At 43.4% G+C, this 25,386-nt stretch overlaps 2 protein-coding genes across 4 annotated transcripts; both read left to right on the top strand.

The window, feature by feature from the left end:
* The first annotated feature begins 3,233 nt into the window (after positions 1 to 3,233).
* On the top strand, positions 3,234 to 19,870 carry pcsk1 (proprotein convertase subtilisin/kexin type 1). The gene is made up of 14 exons (XM_030421086.1): positions 3,234 to 3,721; positions 5,849 to 5,953; positions 6,043 to 6,165; positions 9,946 to 10,092; positions 11,173 to 11,249; positions 11,941 to 12,029; positions 12,766 to 12,938; positions 13,215 to 13,427; positions 14,060 to 14,160; positions 14,277 to 14,510; positions 15,563 to 15,720; positions 15,814 to 15,947; positions 16,145 to 16,306; positions 17,611 to 19,870. The coding sequence occupies exons 1-14, from the start codon at positions 3,533 to 3,535 to the stop codon at positions 18,031 to 18,033; spliced, it is 2,328 nt and encodes a 775-aa protein (XP_030276946.1). The 5' UTR covers positions 3,234 to 3,532; the 3' UTR covers positions 18,034 to 19,870.
* A 990-nt stretch (positions 19,871 to 20,860) lies between these two features.
* Positions 20,861 to 24,944, top strand: LOC115582828 (globoside alpha-1,3-N-acetylgalactosaminyltransferase 1-like). Of its 3 annotated transcripts, none has more exons than XM_030419047.1 (4): positions 20,861 to 21,057; positions 21,506 to 21,550; positions 23,223 to 23,285; positions 23,492 to 24,944. In XM_030419047.1, the coding sequence occupies exons 2-4, from the start codon at positions 21,517 to 21,519 to the stop codon at positions 24,448 to 24,450; spliced, it is 1,056 nt and encodes a 351-aa protein (XP_030274907.1). In that variant the 5' UTR covers positions 20,861 to 21,057; positions 21,506 to 21,516; the 3' UTR covers positions 24,451 to 24,944. The 3 variants fall into 3 exon arrangements, with proteins under 3 accessions (XP_030274907.1, XP_030274908.1, XP_030274906.1); XM_030419048.1 differs by having other exon boundaries at positions 20,881 to 21,057; positions 21,509 to 21,550; XM_030419046.1 differs by lacking the exon at positions 20,861 to 21,057 and adding an exon at positions 21,262 to 21,346.
* Positions 24,945 to 25,386: the final 442 nt, after the last annotated feature.

Here is a 25,386-nt window from a genome sequence, read left to right as displayed (position 1 = left end):
TTTGGCCAAATTAGTGTGTGATGAGGTGTCAGCAGCTTCATCTGCGTCATCCCCCTCCTGCTAAAAGCCAGGACCTTCTCCAACCGTCTCTCTCTGGAGCTGGAAAAATAATTAGCTGACGAAACACACACTCAGACCTCTGACCTCATTCGACGAAACGGATGTGTGCCTGCGTGTGTGTGTGGTCTCTCTGTGAAATAAGGAAGGCCGGATGACTGATCCCAGGACACTGTGGTGAGATACACACCCACACCGTTCAGAGATTATGACAGAGGATCCTGGGAATCAATAAAAAAATTAAGTCGAGGATGAAATGAAACCAGAGAGTGTCCACCTTACTCGTGTCCCTGCGGCTCCTCGCCGTGTGATTCCGTGTGCCTCAGTGAGCGCCTCAGTCAAAGCAAACAGCTGTTGCTAGGTAAACGTGGATTATACCGCGGATCTGGTGCGGACCTGTTTGCTCACTGGCCAGATGAGCGACCATATCAGCCGTTATCAGCTCTGACAAGTTTAACTCACAATGACGAACAAGCTCGCTCAAATATCCATGTCCATTCGTACAATAGTGCTCGTATTGTTGTCTCTCTGTTCCCAATTTATACAGACTGTCTGACATGAACTGAGCCGACACAAGCTCCATTGTTTCCAAGGGGGGAGAAAATAACCTCCCCTCTTGCAACGCCTTTATCTCTGGATCCTTGTACACTCAATGAGCCGCTGTTTCCATCAGTAAACAACTCAAACAGCACCTGATGCTGACAGGAGCGTCGCTAGAAAAAAAGAAAAACCTTTGAACAGCGGCCTGTTAATGTCGTTTGATTTAGGATGACGTTTGAACAGCAGGACACATTTAACAATGAAAAAAACAGTGTACATTCAGCTCATTTAAATCCATTTAAGTCCCATTATGGTTTGTTTTTTTTCCAGCATGTGTTCAACCACCATGAGAAAAGAAATGTATAATCTAATCTCACTGTGTGTTCTTTTTTTATTTTACCAGTTGTCGTATTGATTCTGGAAAGAAGACACCAAAAAGATCACGATCCACCCAGTCCACGAACTCATGCTGTATGATCCCCTTTCTGAAACACAATGTGTTATATTATCCATACAGTGTAGACATTTGTAGGACTGCAGCTCGCACTGTATAATTAAACAGTGTGTGACATATGGGTATCTTTGTCGGAAATGTGCCATATGTATATGTTGTATGCCATTTTTTTTTACCTAATATTGCCTAATTTTAAGTAATTATGTTGAATCTATATGATATATCTGATAAGGGGAATAACTTACCATGTGAAACAGGCTTACTTTATCTTAAACTGAACTTGAACTTGTTTTTAATACTGTATTAGTATATAAATGTAAATGTGTCAGTTTAAAGTCAAATTAAAACATGTGACTAAAGACCGGAGCCATGTCAGACCTGAATCAGTGTACAACTATCCTTTGTGTGTTTAGAAAAGGCACAGGTGTTGCTGATAACACTAACAATGGCCCTGTTCTGTCGAATCGTCCCAGTGAGCCGTGGCCGTGTGACAGCGAGCCGCAATATCAGGCCTCTGAATCTGACTCTTAATTCCATTATTCACACCTGCGCCTCCTCCACTGCGACGTGTCCAAGTGTCCTCTATGAAGAGAGTCTCACTTAACTTATCTAGTTTGTCCTTTAAGCCTTTTTCTTTAAAATCGAAATCACACCATGACGTCTGTGTTTTCATGTGTGGAACCGCTTCGTGAGAAAATCGACCGTGACAATAACCATCATGAATATTTGAACCATTTCAATATGCTCTAGACACTAGCATCATGTTGTATGTACCGTATCTCTCAGGGCTGTGGGTTAGGGTGAGGGTCTGAATTAAAGATTAAGAGAGAAGGGAATTAAAAAAGGATAATTCTTTTGTTCAGAAAGGAAATATAACAGATATAATCTACTGAAACTTGAGACACTTCACTTCTTTTTTCTATTCTCTGCCACGTCATAAGAAGACTATATTGTACTTTTTGAGTACAATATAGAAGTTAAGATTTCACTTTCCAAACAAGGGATTATCTATATTTTGTTTAATGTTATATATGAGGCATTATTACTATTTAAAGGAGCACTATGTAGTTATGGAGAAGACATTTTAATCAGAAGAGAAAGACCGTCATTGATGGATTTGTATGCCTAAACAAACTAATAGACAAACTGACCTTAAAAGAGAGTTTCATTCTGTTTTACTTTGTTTTTTGTGTGGCGGACCCTGCCACCTTTCTAGTGTTCTGGGCCCTTATTTTCCTCTGAGCAAATATTTCATATATATATATATATACATACATATATATATATTTGTACATATACATATATATTTCTGAGTTTGTTGTATTGTAACATTGTAAATATTGAAATTCTGAGTTTGAATTTGCGCTCCACAACAACACAGTGCCCCTTTAAACTACCCATCGGTTCAATTTTGCTCCACCTACTTGTACAAGAACATAAAAATACAAGTAAATACATTGACAATCTAGTAATGTATTGTACTGTATGGTGAATGAATACACTCACACTTTTGCAGTTTTACTCCAGGTGACATGTTGAACACATTCTACATTATTGAATTCTGGCCTGCTGTTATCGACTCCTCGGCTCCTGCACTGACACATTTTCTCCTTCACATGAGTCCGTTGGTTTCATCTCGTCTCCTGATGAGAATCTGCGGTGTGAGCGAGGAGCTGTCCGCGGTGCTGAACACCCCCACCCTCCTCCCCTCTCTGTCTGTCCTGTCTCAGTCTGTCTGTCTCTGTCCTACAGTGACGTGAGCACGGTCTGAGGACACACACACACAGGTGTAATATTGACCGAGGCCGCTTTTTCTGTTATCGATAATCTTCAGCCACGAAACCGAAGGAGAGCAGATCAGGCGCCGGACTGTCTCACGCGGACGGAGGGTGCAGCAGGAAGACGCTGCACGACATGATGATGATGAGGATGAGGATGATGAGAATAAATATGTACATGTAAGCACTGTTATAAGATCACATATATTGTTGTGGTTCCTCCTCCTCTTCTTCCTCCGGGGACAAACAGTGGGATATTTTTAGTCGGATCTCCCTCCTCCTCTCTCCTCCCTCCCTCCCTCCCTCCCCTTCAGACTTTCTCCCCCCGGGACTTGAACTCACATCTTACCGAAGGTAGACGCCGAACTGACGTCAGAGCACTCGTAATTTGACGTGTATACACCCCCCATCACGACCACACACACACACACACACACACACTCTCAGCGCACACAGAGCGCACACACCCTCCCATCACCAGTATTTCCTCTCCTTGGCGGACCAATAACGCGCAGTTTCACGCTCCCTCCACCTCAGCCAGCTGTTTTCTTGAGGAATAAACAGACAGCAGGGACACTTGTTCTTCTTCTTCTTCTTCCTCATCTTCTTCGTCATCGCAGCTTTTCTTTTTTGGCGCTTCGGCTGTTTGTGTCCTGTTATTATAATAACATTTTTTTCCTCATCTGGTTGAATTTGCTCTGAGATGGAAACGAGATGTCGTCCAGCGGTGATGTGTTGTGTCCTCGCCGTCCTCTGCTCCGTGGTCCCCCGCTCGCTGGAGTCCTCTTACAGGGACAGGCAGTACCTGAACGAGTGGGCAGTGGAGATCCCGGGCGGGCTGGACGCTGCGGAGGCGATCGCCCGGGAGCTGGACTACCAGCTGGTCCGACAGGTAGGCACCACTTCAGACCTGAGCTCGTTTATTCATTTATTCATTCATTCATTCATTTACTTATTTGTATTATCTGGCCTGATGTGGGAGCAAACTGCGCTCATTTCGACATCAAACAGCAGCCAGAGAGGAAAAACCATAAAAGCAAAACGGAATAATGAAATGTTAATGAAGTCTGCAGCCTGCAACACCAGCATCACACCACGGATCGTGCTGGAGCAGAAGAAGAGGCAATAACTGTATCAATTATTACTGATGAGCTCCATTACACTGGAAAAACTCGTCACTTTTCTTTTTTTCTTTTTCTTCTTTTTATGACATCCCAGCACACGTTTGTATTTCCAGCGCCCTGCTAAATAAAAAAAAAAAAAAGGGGGGGGGGGGGGGTTAATGAATCCATGACTCACTGTTTACACACTTGTGGGTTCTTTTGTTTTTCATTTCCCTGTTTCTGCACATCAGCACCAGCCCGGTGCTGACCCATCCTCCTCTTCAAACACCCGTTAAGGGCTCGGGGCTGATTTATATAAGGACAGTTCATTAATTTGTGTCCAGCAGCCGTCAATGATTAACTCAGCTCTCAGGGCGTCATGGAGACTGAGACACCACCACCGTGTCATCAGCGTCGTCGCTTGTACTCACGCTCCAAGAGAAGGAGGGCACAGGAGTTAGGATGCCATCTGAAAAATGTTAGGCTCTGTCTGGTGGAATGGACACATTGTGACTGTACTCTAAGTATTTCATGGCTTAGAAGCTGTTTGATTATCAATTAGAATTAGGCTTTACTTTCCCTCAAGATTAAGATTAAGTGAGGCTAGGCAATATATCCATATGAAATCATCATTGTGATATGGCTGTCATCCCAGATTTTGTATATATCGGTATATTGACATACGGTGGGAGAGGCTTACAGTAAAGTTTTCCGTAATTTAAAAAATTTACCCACTTGGTCATTAAATCCACATAACTGGTGATTATTTATCAAAAATCTCATTGTGTGTATATTCTGTGAAAGCAGCATTACGGTTGCAATATCGACATCGCGGTATTTGGTCAAAAATACTATGATACTTGATTTTGTCGTCCAGTCCAAGCATTTATGAAGCATATCTGTGATTTCAAAATGAGGGACATATCATGTATCACAATCCAGCCTAAAATATTTAGATTATTTTAAGATTTAGACACTTTATATGTCATTGAAAATGAACAAAATTATGTAATGATGATAACTTTCAGAGACCGGCAGCAATCACAAGAGTAGTTTAAACTATGGTTGCATGATATGGATTTTCCTCAGCCGACATGATAACGATCATGTAAATTTTCCATTACTTGGCCGATAATTCATCTGTCTGATTTATATCCTGTGCATCCCTAGTCTAAATGTATCCATCCATAATAAAAAAAAAGGCACTTGGATGATGCAGGTAAACTGTGACATTCCAAACAGTGCAGTATAAAAATCTGTTACCTATAAAAACTGTTACAAAAAAGGAACGTATGCAAGGCAGGTTAAATCTAACAGTGCAGGAACTCAATGAATGAATTTAAGATGCTTGTGATACACACACGTGCGAAGTACAGGACCTGTCATGGGCGTCACCTTGTGGTGAAGAGTGGTGGGGACATAAGAACATGTAAAAACTGTTTTAGACCGTCTTCAACATGTGCAATTTTAGGAGAGAAAACGCATAATGGAACAACAAAATTCATGTCATCTCATCTATAAGATAACATTTCTTTGTGAAAGCTGTTTTTTGTGGGATGGTGTGGACATGTCCCCAGTGTTCCCCAGTGCAAAAATGACACCTGTGGAGGCTTTGTGATGTGCTTTGAATGTTCTCAACTGCAATTAATGAAGATAACACCTGTAAATACGTTATGTCTGCCAGTAATCTGATTTCCAACCATGTACTTTATCATCTACTTAACAACAAGCACTGTACACTGTCTCACAGATAAAACATAAGCGTAACATTGCGGTGACGTTTTACTGTCTGAATTCCTGCAGCTCTTTGTGAGGGATAATAACGTTTCTAGACCTGAACGACAGGCGCCAGCGTCCAGATGGCTGCTATTATGTCATTTCCTATTAAAATATTCAGCCTGTCTTCCTCTCCGCAGATTGGGGCCCTGCAAGACCATTTCTTGTTCAGACACCGCAATCATCCTAGCAGAATGAAACGAAGCGCCGAACACATCACCAGGCGCCTGTCAGAGGATGATCGGGTGAGTGGACGCTCTTAGCCACCGTCTCGTCTCACTCTGTCTTGTCTCACTTTCAAAGACTAAGGTCTCCACTTCCTGTCTGTGTGCAGGTGCTGTGGGCAGAGCAGCAGTACGAGAAGCGTCGCAGCAAGCGGGTGCCCCTTGAGAAGTGCAGGGACTGCCAGGTGGATAAGCTGTTTGATGATCCCATGTGGAACCAGCAGTGGTACCTGGTGAGTCTCTGATAAGGATCGAACGCAACACACAATCACAAACAAAGCAGGAAGTTAAGCCCGTCTGCCACAGTGCCGGCTGTACATGAGAAAAATCAACAAGTGGCTCAACAGTTAATCTACTTCTTCCTGGTTCAAAGGCATCTGTGCACATTTTAGAAATTAATTGAACACTGTGTACTTTCCAGAGCTCTACAAGCCACAGGTCCCATCTACTGGTCATACATTGTGTCTGTTGGAGCCTTCTGTTTGCTTGCGGTCAGTCTGTTCTCCCCTGAGACTCTCTGAAAGCCCTGGCAGTGCTGGACAGCTCCACACTGCTCTCCACTCTGCTTTCACAGGGACCTCAGGCCTCTGGCAGGCAGCTACTGAGTCTGTGTACAGTACATGCGTCTGTTTACAATGCACGTACATTTGCATGTGGACAGGCCTGTCTCAGAGTGTTCGTCAGAGATATGTTTCAGCCGACACATAACAGATATGCACCTGTCTGTCATGGCTGACACTGATAAGATAACCAATAATTGAATATCTTTTCATATTAAAGAGAAGTTCTTAACCTGTGGTTTATGCATACTTGAGGAAAAAACAAAGAACAGCATGTTGTCTTCCTCTTATAAGTTCTCAGACTGATAAATGTTGTGCATCCCTGACGTTCGTGCACATGCATGTGTGCTGATGACAAAGGAAGCAGCTTACTACTTTTCCATAAACCGCTATCCGAAAAGAGAGAGAGAGGGCAAAAACACACAAACAATGAAACAATAGCATGCTATCAAGCAGTTCTAGCCAAAAGAGCCATTTGCTTAATTGGTAACACAGTCCATGTGGAGATGAGAGGAGTGGAGAGGCAGTAATCCAGCAGGATGGAGCAGAGTAGGGCACCGTGCATTAAGTCCCAATTTACCCTGAATGGGATGTTTTAGCCCTCTGAGGCCAAGTAGCAGCAGAGAACAGTAGACTGTCACAGCTGTGCATCTCCCCTACCAGATCCATTGCTGACACCTTCACTTTGTCCTGACCACGGGCTGACCCCGACATTACCATGCTGAATGGCATCTACACTTTTTTTTTATCCATAAGCTTAGAGAGAACTCTGGGACTGGCCCACTGACCACAGCACGCCCATCCTGTACATATATACTACAGCTGATACAACAGTGGTTGAATGTATTTTCGGGGGAATGATTTTGGATGCTGTTTATTGTTTTCATTGTGCCAGATAAATCCATAAAATATATTAAACTGCAAGAAAATCAAATTTTTTTACTGTCCATTAAAGCACACTATGTTTTTGTTATAATGTAACTCATCACTTTCTTATAGGTTTTAGGTTTTTACTCTATTCCTTGTTTAGAAAAGTGCTATATGAATCAAATTATGATTATGATCATGTAACTTTCTGCTGAAAGATAGTTGATTGTTGAGTCTCTTTCCATCCATCCATCATCTGTAAACACTTATCCTTTGTCGATCCAAGCAAATATTGAACGAGTGGCGGGGCATGCCACTTTGATGCCCAGGTCATCAATTAACAAATTGGTGCCTTTGCCATGGGACTCGAACCATCAAGCCAGAGTGTTGGTACTTGACGATCTGGGGATGAGACTCATCAATCAACTGTCTTTCTCCACAATTACTTTAAAAGTTGCATTGTGTTGCTTTAATTTGCTGGTTTGAATTGAATTGAAAATATCCAAGGAAACAGTTAATACAACCAGATTTCTCACTTAAATTGATATAAAACAGAAGGCATCTGCTTAAAAAGGAGTTAAACAATTAATCAATTCTAAGAAACGCCTGTTTAATGATCAATTGAGTATTTTTTTCAATGTTGATTCTATGATAATATAAGTATGATAATATGACGCCGTATTCAACAACACAGTTCTGTCAACATGTAACGATGACCGCTGACCTAACTCAATTAGCAAATCAAGCAACCTAAAACAAATGAATCAGTTCAAACTCACATACATAACTAACTAAAAAAAAAAGACTTAAATGACGATTCAAAACATCAGAGAAAGAGACCACAACATGTTCACCACACTCTGTTTAGCTGCAGGAAACTGACATGATCACTAATATAAGTCTAACCCGAGCCTGATCAGTTATTAAAACAATCACTATCAGTGAGGTGAATCATCTTTTCCTTGGTCACCAGCAAAGCTTCCCGGCTGGACAGAAAAGTGACGACGTGTCTGTGGGTGCGTGTTGCCTCAGCGTTTGTGCGTGTGTGCCTTTGGGATGGCAGAGGGAGATTCAGCTTCCACTTCTCTGCACCTGCACTAACTGCCAGCATGACTCACACGCTTGCTGGGAATAAGAAAACAAATTGAGATGAATCATTTTTGCCGATGAGGGATGATGACACTAATGGAATTGGCCTCAAAGTGCCGCTTAGTGTATTTCCCCATCAGCCCGAGTCTCTGCCACTCCACGAGCCACATATAGTTCATCCTGTGATTCATCCACCTCGTCTGCGAACATATCTATGTAGAAGTAGGAAAAGCACATACAGCCGCTGTGCCGTGATGATGAAAACAAAACATGATGATGAGGCGGAGAGGTGGAGGATAGAAGTGACGTCGGCGGCCCCGATTACACCCGGCTTCAGAGTGAGGGTGGAGCTGTGTGACGGGGGCAGAGGCTGACGGAGTGGGAGGGCTCCGGCCCGAGAACAGGATGAGTGTCTTTATCTATCACGAGTGGGTGACTGCCTGATAATCAAATCAGCGGGTGACTCATACTCGTAGCTCGGATTCCTCCTGCCTGTGTGTGAAAGAGAGAGAGAGTGTGTGTATGCAATCGATGGGTCTCTCGTGTGTGTGTGTCCAGTTGCTTGTTTTGTATGCAATCGGCGCAGGGATACTTGCATAAGCTGCTGTGTGTGTGTGTGTGTGTGTGTGTGTGTGTGTGTGTGTGTGTGTGTGTGTGTGGTCAAATCTATGCATGGTGGGACACTGAGAGCCCCCTCAGCTGCCACCAGCATCAACAAGTGAGTCATTTGGTGTCACACCAAAACAAGCAAACTGTAGATACGAGCTGGTCGGAGGTGAAAAAAATTCCTCTCCAGCTAAACTGCTGCTGAAACACATTGTGCGAGAGTAGAACATCTGCTGCATATTTACATCGAGATCTGTGTCGGCTGGAGAGTGAGGCTTTCCAGAGAGAAATGGGAGATGCCAGTGAGAGGAAGGGGGGAAGGGGGAGAAGAAAAGGCGATACATCACAGGGATGAGTCACATCTTGGGGTGGCGTTCTGCAGTGTCTGTGCATAATGCGCAAAGAGCGAAAGAGCAAAGTGAGTTCTTTTTTTAGTCTTAGCCGTCTCCCAGCTCTGAATCACACTCTCAGCCCTGCTCACTTTACCCCCCTTCTCCCCTGCTGATCCCCCCCAGCACCACCTCGCTCACTACATGTGATATTATACAGCCTCTGAGACGGATTTCTAAATAATCCAACAGGGGATTTTAATATGAGTCGAGCCAGGAGAAACTGTGGCTTGAAGCGCAGCACGTTTCCAGCCATCTTGAGGGTTATAATAATCAGTAGAGCCTGTATCTTTATGACCCTCTGGAGGCAATCTGCCAGAAAACAAGTGGCCATGAGAGTGGACAAAAGGAAAAAGCCAACAATCCCAGTAATTAATTTCTGTAAAAGGTCAGCGCACCGAGCTGTACTTTGGCTGACCTTTTTCGCACATACGATAAGATGAAGTGCTCTGAGATCATTCACACACAGTCTGAATCACATATGTGTACATTTGTCTTCCAGCAAGACACGCGGACGTCCTCCTCGCTGCCGAAGCTGGACCTGCACGTGATCCCCGTGTGGCAGAAAGGCATCACGGGGAAGGGAGTGGTCATCACCGTCCTGGATGACGGGCTGGAGTGGAACCACACGGACATCTACCCCAACTACGTAAGACACCGTTTCCATGGAGACAGCCTCCGTCGTCTGGGTCTGCCGTTGCCCTAGCAACACTGCTGGTGACACCTTACAAGGCGATTCATAAAGACAGTAATACGTCTTCTGTATGATAGTGTGTGCCTCCAATCAGCTTTGTTGGTTTTTTAATTCCAGGATGCAACACTTTGAATGAATACCTTTAATGTGAAGGTATTTCGAAGTCACTACAAGAACGTTTTTCGACAGTCTGAGGGGGCAATGCGGATGATTGCAAGCTGATGAAAGCGAGCATGGCTGAATGGGAGCTCAAGGAGGTTACATTTCGGCACAGTTCCTCCTGTTGAGAAGGACTCTAAAAGCCCTGAAAAGCCCCATCTGTGGTTTGGTTTCAAACAGTGCCGACGCTCTCAGAAAGCCAGTCGACACCACTGCCTCGCCAGTGCAAGAGACTGAAGGGGAGGGAAAGGGGATGGGGGAAAATAATGTATGACAACAGGGCTGATGGAAACAACCTCCCACTGTAATTAAGTTAGCTGTGATTAATCAAAGGGGCTCAATCAAGCGAGACGCTCATCCTTAACAATCAGGGCATATGAGCGGCGTGGATTTGCATAACTTAACAGCAGTAATTCTAAAACGACAGTCGCAGGCAGCTGATTGAAGTCGGATATTAAAGCTGTTACTGTGAGGCAGTGACTGAAGGAAGCTTTGGAATGACTAATGATATCTGATTTCCTGTTTAATAAGAACATCATTTGTACATTTTTTTAGACCTTCTAGTGCGGGGGAATGATGGGAGGGAGAATACCGTACACAGTGAACCCTGCAGTCCGCTGAAATATGACATGACCCTCAAGCAATCTGAATGTTTCAAATCCTCAGAGTCATTCAATACGTGTCGTCTCACCGTCACTCCTCCCTCCTGTCACCTACCATGCGTGTCTCCATGACAGCAGATTGGCCCTGACAGATCTGTGTTTGAAGCCTCCGTCACCGATGCACGCTGACGTCATTACAGTTAGGTTTTTTTTTTTACAAAGAGGTGCTTGACAGTGTTCTGTCTGTTGTTTTCTTTTTTCTTTTTTCTCAAAGGACCCAGCAGCCAGCTACGATTTCAACGACAACGACCCGGACCCTTTCCCCAGATACGACTCCACTAATGAGAACAAGTGAGTTTTCTGCTGAGAGGCAACATTCTCGAATTACCTGACCTTCCCCTTTTCATACAGCCATTCTGTGGCTCAAGCGTAGTTATTATAGGATGCGTCCTAATAAGGGCCTGGTAATAAATCAGTATGATGTAGGTACAAATAGGCCTAACATCTTAAGAGCAGATTCAAAGGATTGGAAAACAGTCGATTCAGTTTTATGCCACTCCTGCCGCTCCACTCCAAGTGTTTCTCAGACCATACCTGAAGTCAGTGACTCACCCTCTGCAAACACACACACATGCACACACGTGCAAACACACACACACACACACACACTCCTCTTAGCCAACAGCCTATTGTCCATTGTAATTGCAGAGCCACCGAACCAGAGAACCTCCACTGCCCTTTTATCACAATCATTATTCTCTGCTCTAAACATGACATTTTATGAGAGATGTTATGCAATCAAACAACGCAGAGGCCTGTTATTATGGGCTTTGCATTCTATGAAATAACAAGAGCATGGAAACAGTTAAAAAGAAACACAGTGCAGTGTCTGTGTTTACGATCCACAATATTTTCTACAAAACCACACCTCATAGAAACAGCTCTGACTTGATGTTTCATGGAAGTAATACAGATTTAATGATTAAAAAACACTTGAAAATGTTTCAATTAAGTGTATATTAAACATGTCATTTGTCCACAGACATGGGACCAGGTGTGCTGGGGAGATCGCTATGCAGGCAGACAACAATAAATGTGGCGTTGGAGTGGCGTACAACTCCAAGGTTGGAGGTAAGAGCTTTTTGTGCTTAATATTTTATTTGTGTATTTGAGCATCACATGACATTTAGATCTCAATCTGTGTGCACGTTGTGTGCTGTAAAAGACAGACTGAGAGTTAAACTGTTGTGGTTGCTGCCACTGTTGTGAGGGATTTAAATGCATGTGTAAAACCAAATGTAAAGATAATTGTTCGCCATCACTTTTAAACAGGACACAAAGAGTTTTAATCATTTGCTCCCTATCCAAGCGCTGCCTTTAGATAACATGTCCACACATCTCCTATTTATTGCATTTATAGCCAGTAGAGAAGCAAGATTTCCTGGTTGAGACCTGATTATTAGTATTGTATATTTTTTTTTTGATGCCAGATGGTTGTAAAACGTCACTTGCCAAAATTGCTGAGCTTCAATCCACATAAACATTGTTTTGCAATATCTGAAGAGCCAGTGTGGCCAGCTGCTTCTTAGAGCCCCGTAAGCACCTGCGTCTTAAAATGATAATGTCCCAAATATTGCTGCTGGAAAACAAAACCGTTATCACCGTAACCTTTGAATGACAGGCTTGTTTTTTTTTTTTTTTTTTTATTTATTCACTGTAATGCGTTAGTAAATTGCAATATTTGTGTCAGCTCTATTTCCTCCTGAAGATGCATCCATAACTCGATGATACGGCCATTAGTACAGGGTGAATTACCAAAAAAGCATCTTGGCACTGTTCTACAACATTCCTATCTCTCTCTGCTCAGGGATTCGTATGCTGGATGGGATTGTGACAGACGAAATCGAGAGCAGCTCTATTGGGTTCAACATGGACCATGTGGACATCTACAGTGCCAGCTGGGGACCCAACGATGACGGCAAGACAGTCGAGGGCCCTGGCCGTCTGGCCCAGAAGGCATTTGAAAACGGCATCCAGAAGGTAAATAATGACACAGACAGACAGTCACATTCAGCTAGTGTGATTTCACAATGAGGTTTCTAATGGGAGCTGTTATCTGCAGCAATGGGAATCTGATAGAAAATAATCAATAAGGACATTGTAATCACTGCTGGGAATAAAGCTTCTAACGACAAAATGCCATCGTAAATGTTGACATAGAATGAACACAGTATCATGGCAGTAGTAGTATGTTTGCAATATCAGGATGTGAAGCGTTGTCTTCAGCTCTTCCTCCATCCATCTTGTCCTCTGCAGGGCCGTGGTGGGAAAGGCTCGATCTTTGTTTGGGCGTCGGGTAATGGTGGCCGCCAGGGCGATAACTGTGACTGTGACGGTTACACAGACAGCATCTACACTATCTCAATCAGCAGTGCCTCCCAGCAGGGCCTGTCCCCGTGGTACGCTGAGAAGTGCTCCTCCACTCTGGCTACAGCATACAGCAGTGGAGACTACACCGACCAGAGGATTGTGAGTAACTGCGTCTCAATAACCATATTATCTTTTCTTACCTTATCTTACTTAAAATTTTGCTATGTTATTTTACAGCACGTTACCGAATGTTTTATTATGTTATGTTATATTATTTAACATTTTTGTTATGCTATGTTACATTGTGTTGCACTGTGTTGCCTCATGTTATGTAACATGACTCTGTTATGTAAAGTTGACTTAAGTTATGTAATGCTATGTTTTGTTTTGTAACGTTATACTACATTTTGTCCAGTCGTGTTTCCTGTTATCTAACATTTAGTTACATTTGGTTTACGTAACCTCATGTTATGTTGTTGCGTTACATTGTGGTACTGTTTCTCATGTGTAACTATAGTATGTTAATTCAAGTTATGTTGCTATGTAATGTTATGTTATGTTGTGTTATGTTTTGTTATGTTATGTTATGTTATGTTATGTTATGTTATGTTATGTTACATTTGGTTACATTATCTAACGTTATGTTACATTATGTGATGTCAAGGTGAGCTATGTTCCGTCATTATTTGTGATGTCATGTCATGTTTTGGTATGTTATGTTTTGTTTACGTTGAGGTTCAGCTCCATATATGAATTTCTTTTTATGTTGCATTTTGTTTGCTTGCTTTCAGACGAGTGCTGACCTGCACAACGAGTGCACTCAGACTCACACTGGAACGTCGGCCTCTGCCCCCCTTGCTGCTGGAATATTTGCCCTGGCACTGGAACAGAAGTATGTAATACATCTATTATTATAGTCAATGATATTTTTACTGCAATTTACAATATATTGACACTTCTGTATAAATGCTCACCGGTCACCATCTGTGTCCATCTTCCCTCCTTCAGTCCTGATCTGACCTGGAGAGACCTGCAGCACATTGTGGTCTGGACGTCGGAGTTCGATCCTTTGGCCAATAACCCGGGCTGGAAGAGGAACGGAGCAGGGTTGATGGTCAACAGCCGCTTCGGGTTTGGCCTTCTCAACGCTAAAGCCTTGGTGGACCTCGCTGACCCGGCCACCTGGAAGCATGTGCCTGAAAAGACGCAGTGTATCGTCAGGGATGACTCTTTCCAGCCCAGGTAAGAGAACATCCTATACCTTTTGATTTGTGTTGAGAATGTTCTCTGTAGCCCAGGGCCACTGTATTTTAAATGATAGACGTAGCTATGTGTGTGCAGTTTGTGAACCAATGCAAAACTGTTCAAATTCACTGGTTAAGTCTGCAACATTTCTAAATTTCAACAATTCAAGAGTAATTGAGTGATACATAAAGAGCTTTATTTCATGTTTGAGCTGACATTTTGAGTCCTACAAAGCAAACAGACCAAATGAGTTTTAGGGCTGCACCATTAAAATAAATCAAAATCAATTTGAAAAAAAGTTAACAACCAAGTGCGTTCAAATCAACTCTGACCACCTGGTGATAAATGCTAATTGTTACACAATAGGATTAAATCTGTAAATCTAAAAGCTGTCAAGCATGGACAGAAGGTCAGAGCAAAGCCCCCCTCCCTTTCTGTTTTCTCGCCAGATGTTTTGTTTGCATTTTTTACGGATTAACGACCCAGGAAGATCAAGGGCTAAAGTTTAGCTGCTATACTTTTACCTAGAAACAACTTCTCTTTTCACATTGTGTTCCTCAGTAGCACGGGTCAGATAGATTCTGTGTTCCTTTAAGTGTCCAGTCTGCAATTTGCTTTGGATTAAGAGACTCAATAGCACCAACATCCAGTTTCCCCATTACCTTGCTACGTCCCGGTCTAATCCCGAGGATTTGGCTCTACATTTCCCTCAATGCTTAGTGGTCTACAACCCCCCCAGCTTTACGCCAGCTTGAACACGGAAATCCTTTCATTCATGTCTGGGAGAGATGGGGATTAACTGTTTTTTTGCAAATGAATGACCTAAGGCATCCAAATCTGTCCGTGCATCTCGCACAGGAATGTTTGCTAGATATGGGATTGTCAAGGAACCATCACGCTATGAAACGTAAACGCAGGTGCAGCAGTAACGCATGTTTTTCCAACCCCTGCTGCTGTTTCCCAGATCTGCAAACGGTAATGAGAACATGTCAGGGATCTACAGGAAGAGCTGTTTGTCTCATTCCCTGCTATTTTAATGAACTCCGCAGGGAGCTGAAAGCAGCAGGGGAGATCACTATAGAGATTCCAACCAAAGCCTGTGCGGGGCAGGAGAACGCAGTCCGCTCATTGGAGCACGTGCAGGTGGAGGCCAGCATCGAATACACCAGGAGAGGGGACCTGCACATAACCCTCACCTCCCCGTCTGGTAAGAGACGTGCACGTACACACACAAACACTGAAACATCTGAGTGAAATAAGCATGTTCTTGACTGATCTATCCCTTTGTATATTCCCTCAGGTACCAGCACAGTGCTGCTGGCTGAGCGAGAGAGGGACACGTCCGCTAATGGCTTCAAAAACTGGGACTTCATGTCGGTCCACACATGGGGAGAAGATCCAGCTGGAACGTGGTTGCTAAAGATTACAGACACTGTGAGTTCCACAGATATTTGATGATGCGGCAGCTGTTCTGAGCAACCGTTGGATTTATTTGCACATTTATACACACAATAAACGAAAGAATCCCACTGTTACACACGTAAAGCTTTCATGAACCCCTTAAGTATTTAACTGCTGAGCCCCTGTCGGATTCTTCATGAGATCTAAGCAACATCATTCCCCCTTCACAGTCGGGCCGTATGGAGAACGAGGGTCGCATTCTGAGCTGGAAGCTGATTCTTCATGGAACGTCAGAGAAGCCAGAGCACATGAAGAAACCCAGAGTGTACACTCCCTACAACGCCGTGCAGAACGACCGCCGCGGTGTGGAGCGCATGGATGACATGATGGAGGTGAGTGGCAACAGAATTTAAAGCTCAAGCTTTATGACAACATAAAGAACTGTGAAGTGGAGAGAGATCTTGTTTCATGTTAATATATGGTGTCATGTAAAATTGGACCACTAACTTTAAGGGGCTGATTCTAGAGACTCTTAATGTACACTCGATAACAACGGTAAGCAAAGTGATATTACAACAAGACCATAAGTCTACGGTCATGCCAGCAGCTCTATGAGGCTGTGCTAAAATAAAGACAGCAGAGCTTTGAGCTAAATGCTAACATGCTCACAATGACAATGCACACATGCTGGTTTTAAGCTGATACAATCATGAGTATGTCCACGATCACACTATCCAATCAGCATGAAAAAGCGGAGGCTAAAGGAAATACCAATAAAGTTGTCAACCAGCCAACCTAAAAATGTGACAATTTAAGTACGCTTGTTCACACACACACACACACACTGAAAACCTTGATTTTGCAAAGCCCCAGTGCTTTAATTTCTCACCTTGCTGCAGTGATGTAACGCTGTTGTCCATGGTGCATTAGCTCTCTGTCACATCGTTGCTGGGTGTGGTTACAGTTGCATAAAAGCACACCTTTGACCTCACACAACCAGGAGGTGATGCAATAGTGACATGCATGACTCCCCATGTGATATGATCCGTCATTCAAGATTGGCACATAATAGTAGTCCCTGCCTCGGGGTGCCGTTTAGCTCAGTTGGTGGAGCGCGCGTCCCATGTGCCGAGGCTCTGCAGCGGACCTGGGTTCGACTCCCAGCCTGGGTCCCTTTGCTGCGTGTCACTCCCCCTCTCTCTCTCCCTGTTTCCTGTCATATCTTCAGCTGTACTATCAATAAAGCCATAAAAAAAGGCCAAAAAATATTTTTTTTTAAAAATAGTAGTCCCTGCCTCAAATGTATGTATTAGAGAGATTTCGTAAAAAACAAAAAAAAACCCACTACATAATCATTTGAAATTACTTCAAGGGCAGAGCAAATGTGACAGATTATTGGAAACAATAACATTCATACGGTGCTGTGTTGGTATACGCACACTGAAATATTGTGCTTTTTCCTGGCTGTTTATTGTGTGCTCGCCAGGACATTTGGAATGAAACAATAACTACAAAGTTAGTGTTGACTTTCAGGTTAAATTGGTCAGATTTGACATTTTTACAATGGGTGAAGAACCACAGGCACCTGTATCACCACAATGTTAGCACAACGCAGTACCACAATGAATATTCGTTCACACTCTGAGTCAGTCTATGTCACAGATCAGTAACATGTCTCCTATCATCGTGTCTCCAGGAGCCCACACAGGCTTTACCACATCCAAAGACTGAGACTGCACAAACCTCCCTTCCCTCCAACCCAGAAAAGGAGCCCAAAAAGCCCTCAAGTTCACCCTACTCCCCCTCCCTGGCCCTGCTGCGTCTCCTTCAGACCGCCTTCAACAGGCAGCTCCCTGCCCTGCAGCAGCCCCGGCCAGAAGCCAGGCCCTCCTCCGCCTGGAGGAAGCCGCAGCCGGGCCGGAGCCTCTCTCCACCTGCGACGAGACTCCCCCCTCAGACGTTGTACCAGGCTCTGGACCTGATCAACAAGTACCGGGGTCCACAGGACAGTGTCTACAGTGACTACGCTGATGGCTTCTACAACACCAAGCCGTACAGGCACAGAGACGACCGACTGCTGCAGGCCCTGTTTGACATGATAGATGATGACCGCAAGTGAAGGCCTCAGGGGAGAGGAGAGGAGAGGAGGGGAGGGGAGGGAAGAAGAGAAGAAAGAAATACGCTAAAAAGGAAGCATGGTTCTGTGTTGGTTGGGGAGCAGAGGAACAAGGCGAAGAGAGGAGAGAAAGCAGAGGGATGGGATCGGGCATTAGAGGAGTGGAGGAGACGAGAAGAAACACAGGAAAGAGGAACTCTTCCACTCAGTTCTGTTTTGTTTTTTTTATGTTTTCCCAAAAATGCTGCAAATCTGATCTTTACCGCCATTTGCCAGTCACCGTTCATCAATTACTCCTTTTAAATCAGTCATGCTAGACCGTCCAGACCACACAGGAACATGGACTTGTTTAGAGCCTCTCTGCTACAAACTGTATCTCCATGTTGTGAAAGTGAAAGCATTTAAATCACTGGAAAGGAGAAGAAGGCCTTGTCTCTCTTCTCCTCACTGCCTGCTCAAGCATGCCACCTTTAGAAATATAAGTTTTGTATTAGTATCTATATATTATCTATATATATTATACAAAGACAATGATTGTAATATGGTTTTGACAACACTTGACAGCTGAAATCTTCACTCTCAAAGATCCTGTTTCTCTTTGCGTTTTGTCATTTTTCATTATTCTCCCCCCCCCCCCAGTATGTTTGATTATTACGTGACACCTGCTCACTTGATTCACCTTAGGAGGACAAATGTATCCTTCCTTCCTATCCGACATAATGTTATAATTAGAGTCAGCATACATTCAAAATGAAAGGGGAAAAAAGGTTAAATTGGTCATCAATTTGAAATGTTTTGTCGGCAAAGATTTATTCTCAGGGTGTCAGCAAAGCTCAAGAGAGTCACAGACCCACGCTCTGGATTCTTTGAAGTATTAAGAGAATTAAACAACGAGTGAAATGAGACGATAAAGTTGCATTGATACACTATTAAAAAAAGATTTTTAAAAAAACCATAACCAACCTCTACTCTGGTGATGATGGGGTACAGATGGAGCACTGGGTTGGCGTAGCAACACATTCAAAAGGAGAGAGAGAAAAAAATCTTCTTCTTGTGCAATTTGTTTAATTTTGTATAAGTACAATGCTGCATTAAATGAAATATTTTTCTAAGGAATCCTCATAGTTTATGGAGATAATATATACAGTATCAAACCCTTGAACAGTTTATTTTCTTGTGCCGTCGGTGTGGTTATCATAACTACAAATGAACACTGCCAAAATCAGTGAATGTGCAAATGGCTAACATGTTGTTTGTTCATCATCTGCAATATGCCAACCAGAAACAGTTCCTTGAATCCTGGACAGATAACTGCAGTAATATGACTTCTCTGGTATTATTTATTTGGTATTAATGGACCTATCACGCTTCAGAAGCTGACCAGAAATAATTCTGTAGAATAGGGGCTCTGCACCGCTACCCTCGAGCACATTCATCTTGAACGCCTTAATATATTCTGTAATAAATGTGCATATCTCATCTCCACATGGTGTAGATCAATTTACAGATGTGTAAGTGTAAGTGTTTATGACATGAGTAGTTATGAATCCTGTATGCAGAGTCTCTATCCTCCAGTTTGGAACTGCCTGCCCCGCTTCTCTCCCGACAAGGTGACAGGAGAAAGAAGGTGTTTCGGGACATCGCTTCACACGCACCCTGTAATTTATCCATTATTTAGTGGAGCCCTTGCTGTTTTTCTTCATGTTTTTTTTTTTGGATTTCTACTGATTCTTCAGTCCAACGTTGTTTACACAAACCGATATTATGTTGCAATTTCTGTATGGATGTATAAAAAAAAAAAAGAAATAATGAGATTTATCGTAATAAACTGCAAAGTGACCTCTTGAGTCTGTTTGAGTCTCTGCTGCAGCCATTAACCCTGGGAGCTGACGTCAGCTGCGACAATTTGAGTTTTTTTGTGCCCCTGTGGTGCTCAAAGCGCCAAAAGAAATACATTTGAAAAAATCGAAAGCAACATGTCTTTCCAGAAATCATGAACTAGTTGCTCAAGATAATCCACAGTTTTATGTAGAAAGTATTTTCTTTCAGATTCTGAAACAGCCCAGAAAAGCTCATTCTCATGACAGCGCGGGGTGAACATTAATGGCATACACCTCGGCTGAGCTGTAACATTAGCTAGCTTAGCCTCTCCTCCATTAGCTAGCGAGGCCTTTCCTCATGAAAGTCTAGCCTGGCTACATCCCCATCTGTGCCGTCTGTTTAGGGCTAAATAGCGAATGTTCGGGAATATTAGCATGCTTGTCATTGTGAGTCTGTTAGTGTGCAAATGTGCGCACTTAGCTAAAAGCACAGCCTCACAGCCCCTGGCAGGACCGTAGAATGTCTGGGAAATACATATGTATGCCTGTCAAGGTTTTTATTTATTTATTAATGTATTTGCATTCAGTCAGGCATCAGTGCAGATGTTTAAAATCGTCAATTATTTGTTCTCAAGCTTGTGAAAAATTAGGATTTTAATATTTGGCCTAGCCTTGACGGGACACACAAATGAGAAACACACACAACAACTCAAACACGTAAGAAATGTCATAACGTGGAGTTCAGCCACTAGATGACAGGGATCCCTTTGAGGCCTTTTCATTCATTAAAGACACATTATCTTTCCTGCACCGTCTTTAAAGATCCTTTTTGTCACACGGACTCAACATATTTCACAGCCTCTTTAATGTACGTTGTCTCCTGGTGTTCACTGTCAACATGCAAGAACTTCTTCCATTATATTTCCTGTTGACTGCCACCACCTTGTGGACAGAAGGAGTTAAAACACAACACCCCTGCTGACGTGACCTCATGAGGCCTGGTTTATAACACAGTTATTATCTCCGTCTGCTGCCTTCTAACTCTCCTCACCAGCTCTCCTCCGCACAATATCATCAAACACTTGTGTACACTGAGATTTCCTGCAAGGAGAACGAATTTGAGGAAACTGTGAGTATTTATCGAGGCTCTCCTGAGAACTTTCCAGTGGCTGCTACCCACAGTCTACCCTGAGCCGGAGGAAAGAATGTGAGTATCCACTTCTGTCTTCACTGCATGTGTAATTTCACCATCGTATTCTTTTCTTGCCTGCGTCCTCTCCTCACTCCTCAGCTCCTCCCATTCGCCCAGATTCCCCAAGCATCTGGTTGCTTTGGTTTTCCTCCAAAACTAAACGCTGTAAAAGCCAGAGGGGTGAAGGGAAGTGAAGGGGGGTGGGGGGTGGGGGGTGGGGGGGCCGAGAAAGAAGATATGTGAAGAAAAAAGGGAGTGGAAATATTATAAACGCAAGAAGAAGAGAGCGAAAAGCAGGGACGAGGTAAGAAAATAATCACCAGTGGAAACACATTGAGTTAAACAGGACACATTTCCAGGAAGAGACAGAGTGAGCAGAGGAGAGCCAGAGTGCGAGAGGCAGAGATTTTTTGGGGGGTAAGAATAGTGACCTCAAACAAAGTTCTGTGTGTTTATCCACCAGCAGGTCACGGTATGGCGCTGTTCCCATTCTGCAAGACGCCCTCAGGTCAGTGCAACCTCAGCCACTGCTCCACCTCTTCTGCTTGTGTCATGTATGGCTGTTTCTGCCTCACTTTGGATTGATTTGGTGACTGTTGTACGTGCGCAGTAAAAGCTCAGTTCGACTGAGCCAGAGGGGCTGAACTGTAAACACCAAAGCGCTTTGTAAAGCCTTTCTTAAAGGTTTCTATTAGCAGTCTGATGGTAAAAAATATGCCCAGTAAGGAAAAACTAAGTCCTTGATCAAGAACTTGTGTGCAGTCGTCCCAGACGTCTTGGCTGGTTGAAGAGCACACAATAGGGGAATGTACATGCACGATCTGAAGATAAACATCTGGATTCACTAACACGCGCCTCAACTTAGGTTCAATCAGGTTCAATGATATGGTCTTACCATGTTGTATGTTCCAACAGTGAATGCTCGTCCATTTGATATATTATCTCTTGTAAATTGTCTTTTCATTTAACTAACCCTCAAAATAAGAACAGGATGTCATCTATGTGAAAATCTTGTTGTATCACTATCAGCGGTGGAAAAGACCTGCATTCAAAGTCTTACTGAAATAAACGTACAATAGAATTGGCATTAGAATAACCTTAAAGTACAAAAGTGATCATTATTCAGAATAATGTCTGCAATTTCACTGGATCGTTGTTATTAATACAGTATTGTTGCAACTGCTAATTTATATAATATGATATGTTAATCCATAAAAATGCATCATAACTGAGTTGATTCATATATTTTGTAACAGTAACTAATACTGTCAAATAAATGTAGCTGAGTTAAAAGTACAATATTGGCGCTTGGATATAAAGAAGCAAGAAATGGAAATACTCAAGTTAAGTACAAGTACCTTGAAAACATACTCCATTTCTGAATTAATTAAGCTACTGTTGCTCTATGTTAGCGGAGAGGAGAGAGGCACTGAGGCCCTCAAGAACGTGCATAAAGTCACGTCCTTTAATGTGTCGTCATGAAAAACCCAACCTGAGTCCTTCACAAAGAAATCCACAGCCCAGCAGCATTAAACAACTTCAACAAATTGTCCACAGGCTTTTGTAGGCAACTGAGAAAGTTGTGGAAGGTCTTATTTTTCATGTCACGGTACAATCCGCTCACTTATGGCCAATGAAAAAGTGATTATTACATGTTAATTTGATACAAATTGTTACATAGACCCCCTTTAAGTACTGTAATTGAATAGGCTAAATGTACTTTCTCACATTCCACCGCTGTTCAGTAGTTAACCAGAATCCTTTTTAAGACTTTAAGAGTTACATTTGAAGGTCAAATTTGAATTTTAGTATATACTTCAGTAATACAAAAACGTCACCGCACATATTTATCTCTCATGTTTCCATAGTACAGACTACTATCTCACATATTTTATTGCACAATACACATAATCTGGCCTTTAAAACATACAGTGTGTTGCAGGTTAGTATAGAACATGCTCAAGAGATTACATTTCTGATGCAATCACACGTTGCTACACTTCCAAAGAAAAGCTATTTCTTTCGCAGCACATTCTTTTCATTCCTACGAGGTTGGGTCATTTTACCTGTCGGGGATTCCAAGAAACATTTCAGTAAAATGTGCTGACTGGAAAAGTTGAAGCAGCTTGTACAAGTTTCATTTAAATGCTCGTCCATCTGTGTGGTTGTCCTTTCAACAGGAGCGGTCAGAGTGACCAGAGTACAACTGTTCCTGTACTGTTTCCTCCTGTCTCTTATCATATGTAAGTGAACAGAAGAACTATGTTTCAGCTACATCCCTTGTGCCAGGAAACAAATGCACATTTATATATTTACCTGTGGTGACATATGACAAATATGCAGTATCTCCCCTAAATATTCCACACACAGACACATGTTTGAAGTTGAAAAGGAGTTTGAACGTTATTAGTTGGGATCAGTTGGACTAAGCCGTGTTTTGTTTCCTCAGACTTTCTCCATGGACGCAAAGCAGCTGTTGGTGGGAAGTCACCTCATCCTATCTTTCATGCCTTGGGAAAGGACAGGGGAAGACTCACGACAGACAAGACGATTGTCAAGGCAGCAGTGCCACAAACTCCTCTGGAAACACCTTGGGGTGCTCCTTTAGTGTGGGGTGACGCCCGTAACTCAGCTGTCCGTAGGGCCAAATTCGCACAACGGGAAATCCATACAGGTCTGTTGGCCCTTGTGGTGGGAAAATATGCCAAGTTTGTGAGACATTTCCTCTCTTCAGCTGAAACCTATTTCCTCCCTGGACAGACGGTCACCTACTACATCCTCACAGACAATCCCCGTTCTCTGGATCCCCCCATTGAGTTGGGGCCTGATCGACAGCTGAAGGTGATTCCAGTTGCAGAGCTGCCTGGTTGGGAAAGGTTGGCCCATCGACGGATGTCCCTGCTTGCTGATGCCATCAGGAACCCAATCGGCAGCGAGGTTGAGTACATCTTCTGTGCTGACATCGATCAGGAGTTTGTGGCCCCTGTGGGCGAGGAAATCCTGGGACACCTAGTGGCCACGTTGCACCCAGAGCTCTACGGGATGCCACGAAATGCGTTTCCTTACGAAGTCGAAGAGGTCTCATCAGCTTACGTGGAGGAAGACGAAGGGGACTACTACTACACCTCTGAGTTGTACGGAGGGTTGGTTTCTGAGATGTACAAACTGGCTCGAGCCTGCTCTTTGCTCATTCTGCAGGACCAGGCTAATGGGGTGATGGCCCGGGGCCTCGAGGAGAGCTACCTGAACCGTTACCTGATCAACCACAGGCCGACCTGCGTTCTGTCACCAGAGTACAGCTGGTGGGACTCGGCCCTGGCTGCTGATGTGCCTGTGGAGAGGCTGTTCTCTTTGGGAAGGCAATGTGAGGCGTTAGATAAACAGAAGAGAGAGGAGCACAAATGTTGAATCAATCTAAAAAGAGGGAGCGAAGTATGGATGTAGAGCTCAATTGCACATGAAGAACTACTTTTTTAGTCTTGAATTTCCCAATGGAGAAGAACTGCTTGATACTTAGCAAATGGTGTTCTGACAGGACAGTAGATGAAGGAACCAGATAGAAAGACAGCACATATTCCAGTTATCGTTATTCAATTCATAACTCGAGATTCCCATTTCATTTTCTGTTCTATTAGCTCATAAATGTCGCTTCCAATCGCACGGAGGCACACTGAACAATCTGTTTTCAATTAAAGACCCATATGTTTGAAAAAGCGTCTGTGCTTGTCTGCTATCTCTTCCACAGCAGGCAAAAAGAAATTGAGCTGTCTCTTTAAATGAAGCACTGTCCTCTCCATTAATGTCAGCCTCAGAGATACTGCTCCAGTGGCTTTGTGGTCAGCAGCGATAAGAGTCAACAGTGTAAGTGCACACTTTCCCCCGCAGTGGCCAATCATTAACTGGAAAAGCTGCTGTTTCAAGGTCTTTAAATACCAGGTGGTGGGGGGGGGGGGGGGGGGATTGATAGAATGGGATGCGGTCACACGTGTATAGAAGCTGCCATGTTTAAGTTTTAGCAAAACCTATAGTTGAATTGAGATCGGTGAAACTGGTTCAGGATGCATTGATGTAAATTTCCCTTAAAAAAAAAATGTTATTTTACCCGACTGTGAATTGGAGTAAATTGTAAACTCAGATGACCTGGCGCTGGTGGCTGTCTGCAAGTCTGCCACACACACAAACACGCTCCCACGTTCACACTCTGTTTTCTTTTCCGTGTGTTTTAATGGGAGGGTTAAACAGCAGCAGATGTTTTTTTCTCACTGCCAACAGAATCTGTCCACAGGGCCAGATCGCCACGTGGAGGGAAGCCGGAGGTAAACTTCAGATAATCCTTTTGAAACT

The sequence above is a fragment of the Sparus aurata genome, chromosome 6, assembly GCF_900880675.1.
Source record: "Sparus aurata chromosome 6, fSpaAur1.1, whole genome shotgun sequence".
NCBI classification, from domain to species: Eukaryota; Metazoa; Chordata; class Actinopteri; order Spariformes; family Sparidae; genus Sparus; species Sparus aurata.
This window is presented reverse-complemented; position numbering and strand designations above follow the sequence as displayed.

Coding starts and splice junctions, on each gene's coding strand:
- pcsk1 (XM_030421086.1), top strand. CDS start 3,533: ATGGAAACGAGATGTCGTCCAGCGGTGATGTGTTGTGTCCTCGCCGTC. Junction 5,954..6,042: donor GCCTGTCAGAGGATGATCGG/GTGAGTGGACGC, acceptor GTCTGTGTGCAG/GTGCTGTGGGCAGAGCAGCA. Junction 15,721..15,813: donor AACCCTCACCTCCCCGTCTG/GTAAGAGACGTG, acceptor ATATTCCCTCAG/GTACCAGCACAGTGCTGCTG.
- LOC115582828 (XM_030419047.1), top strand. CDS start 21,517: ATGGCGCTGTTCCCATTCTGCAAGACGCCCTCAG. Junction 21,551..23,222: donor ATTCTGCAAGACGCCCTCAG/GTCAGTGCAACC, acceptor TCCTTTCAACAG/GAGCGGTCAGAGTGACCAGA. Junction 23,286..23,491: donor CCTCCTGTCTCTTATCATAT/GTAAGTGAACAG, acceptor TTGTTTCCTCAG/ACTTTCTCCATGGACGCAAA.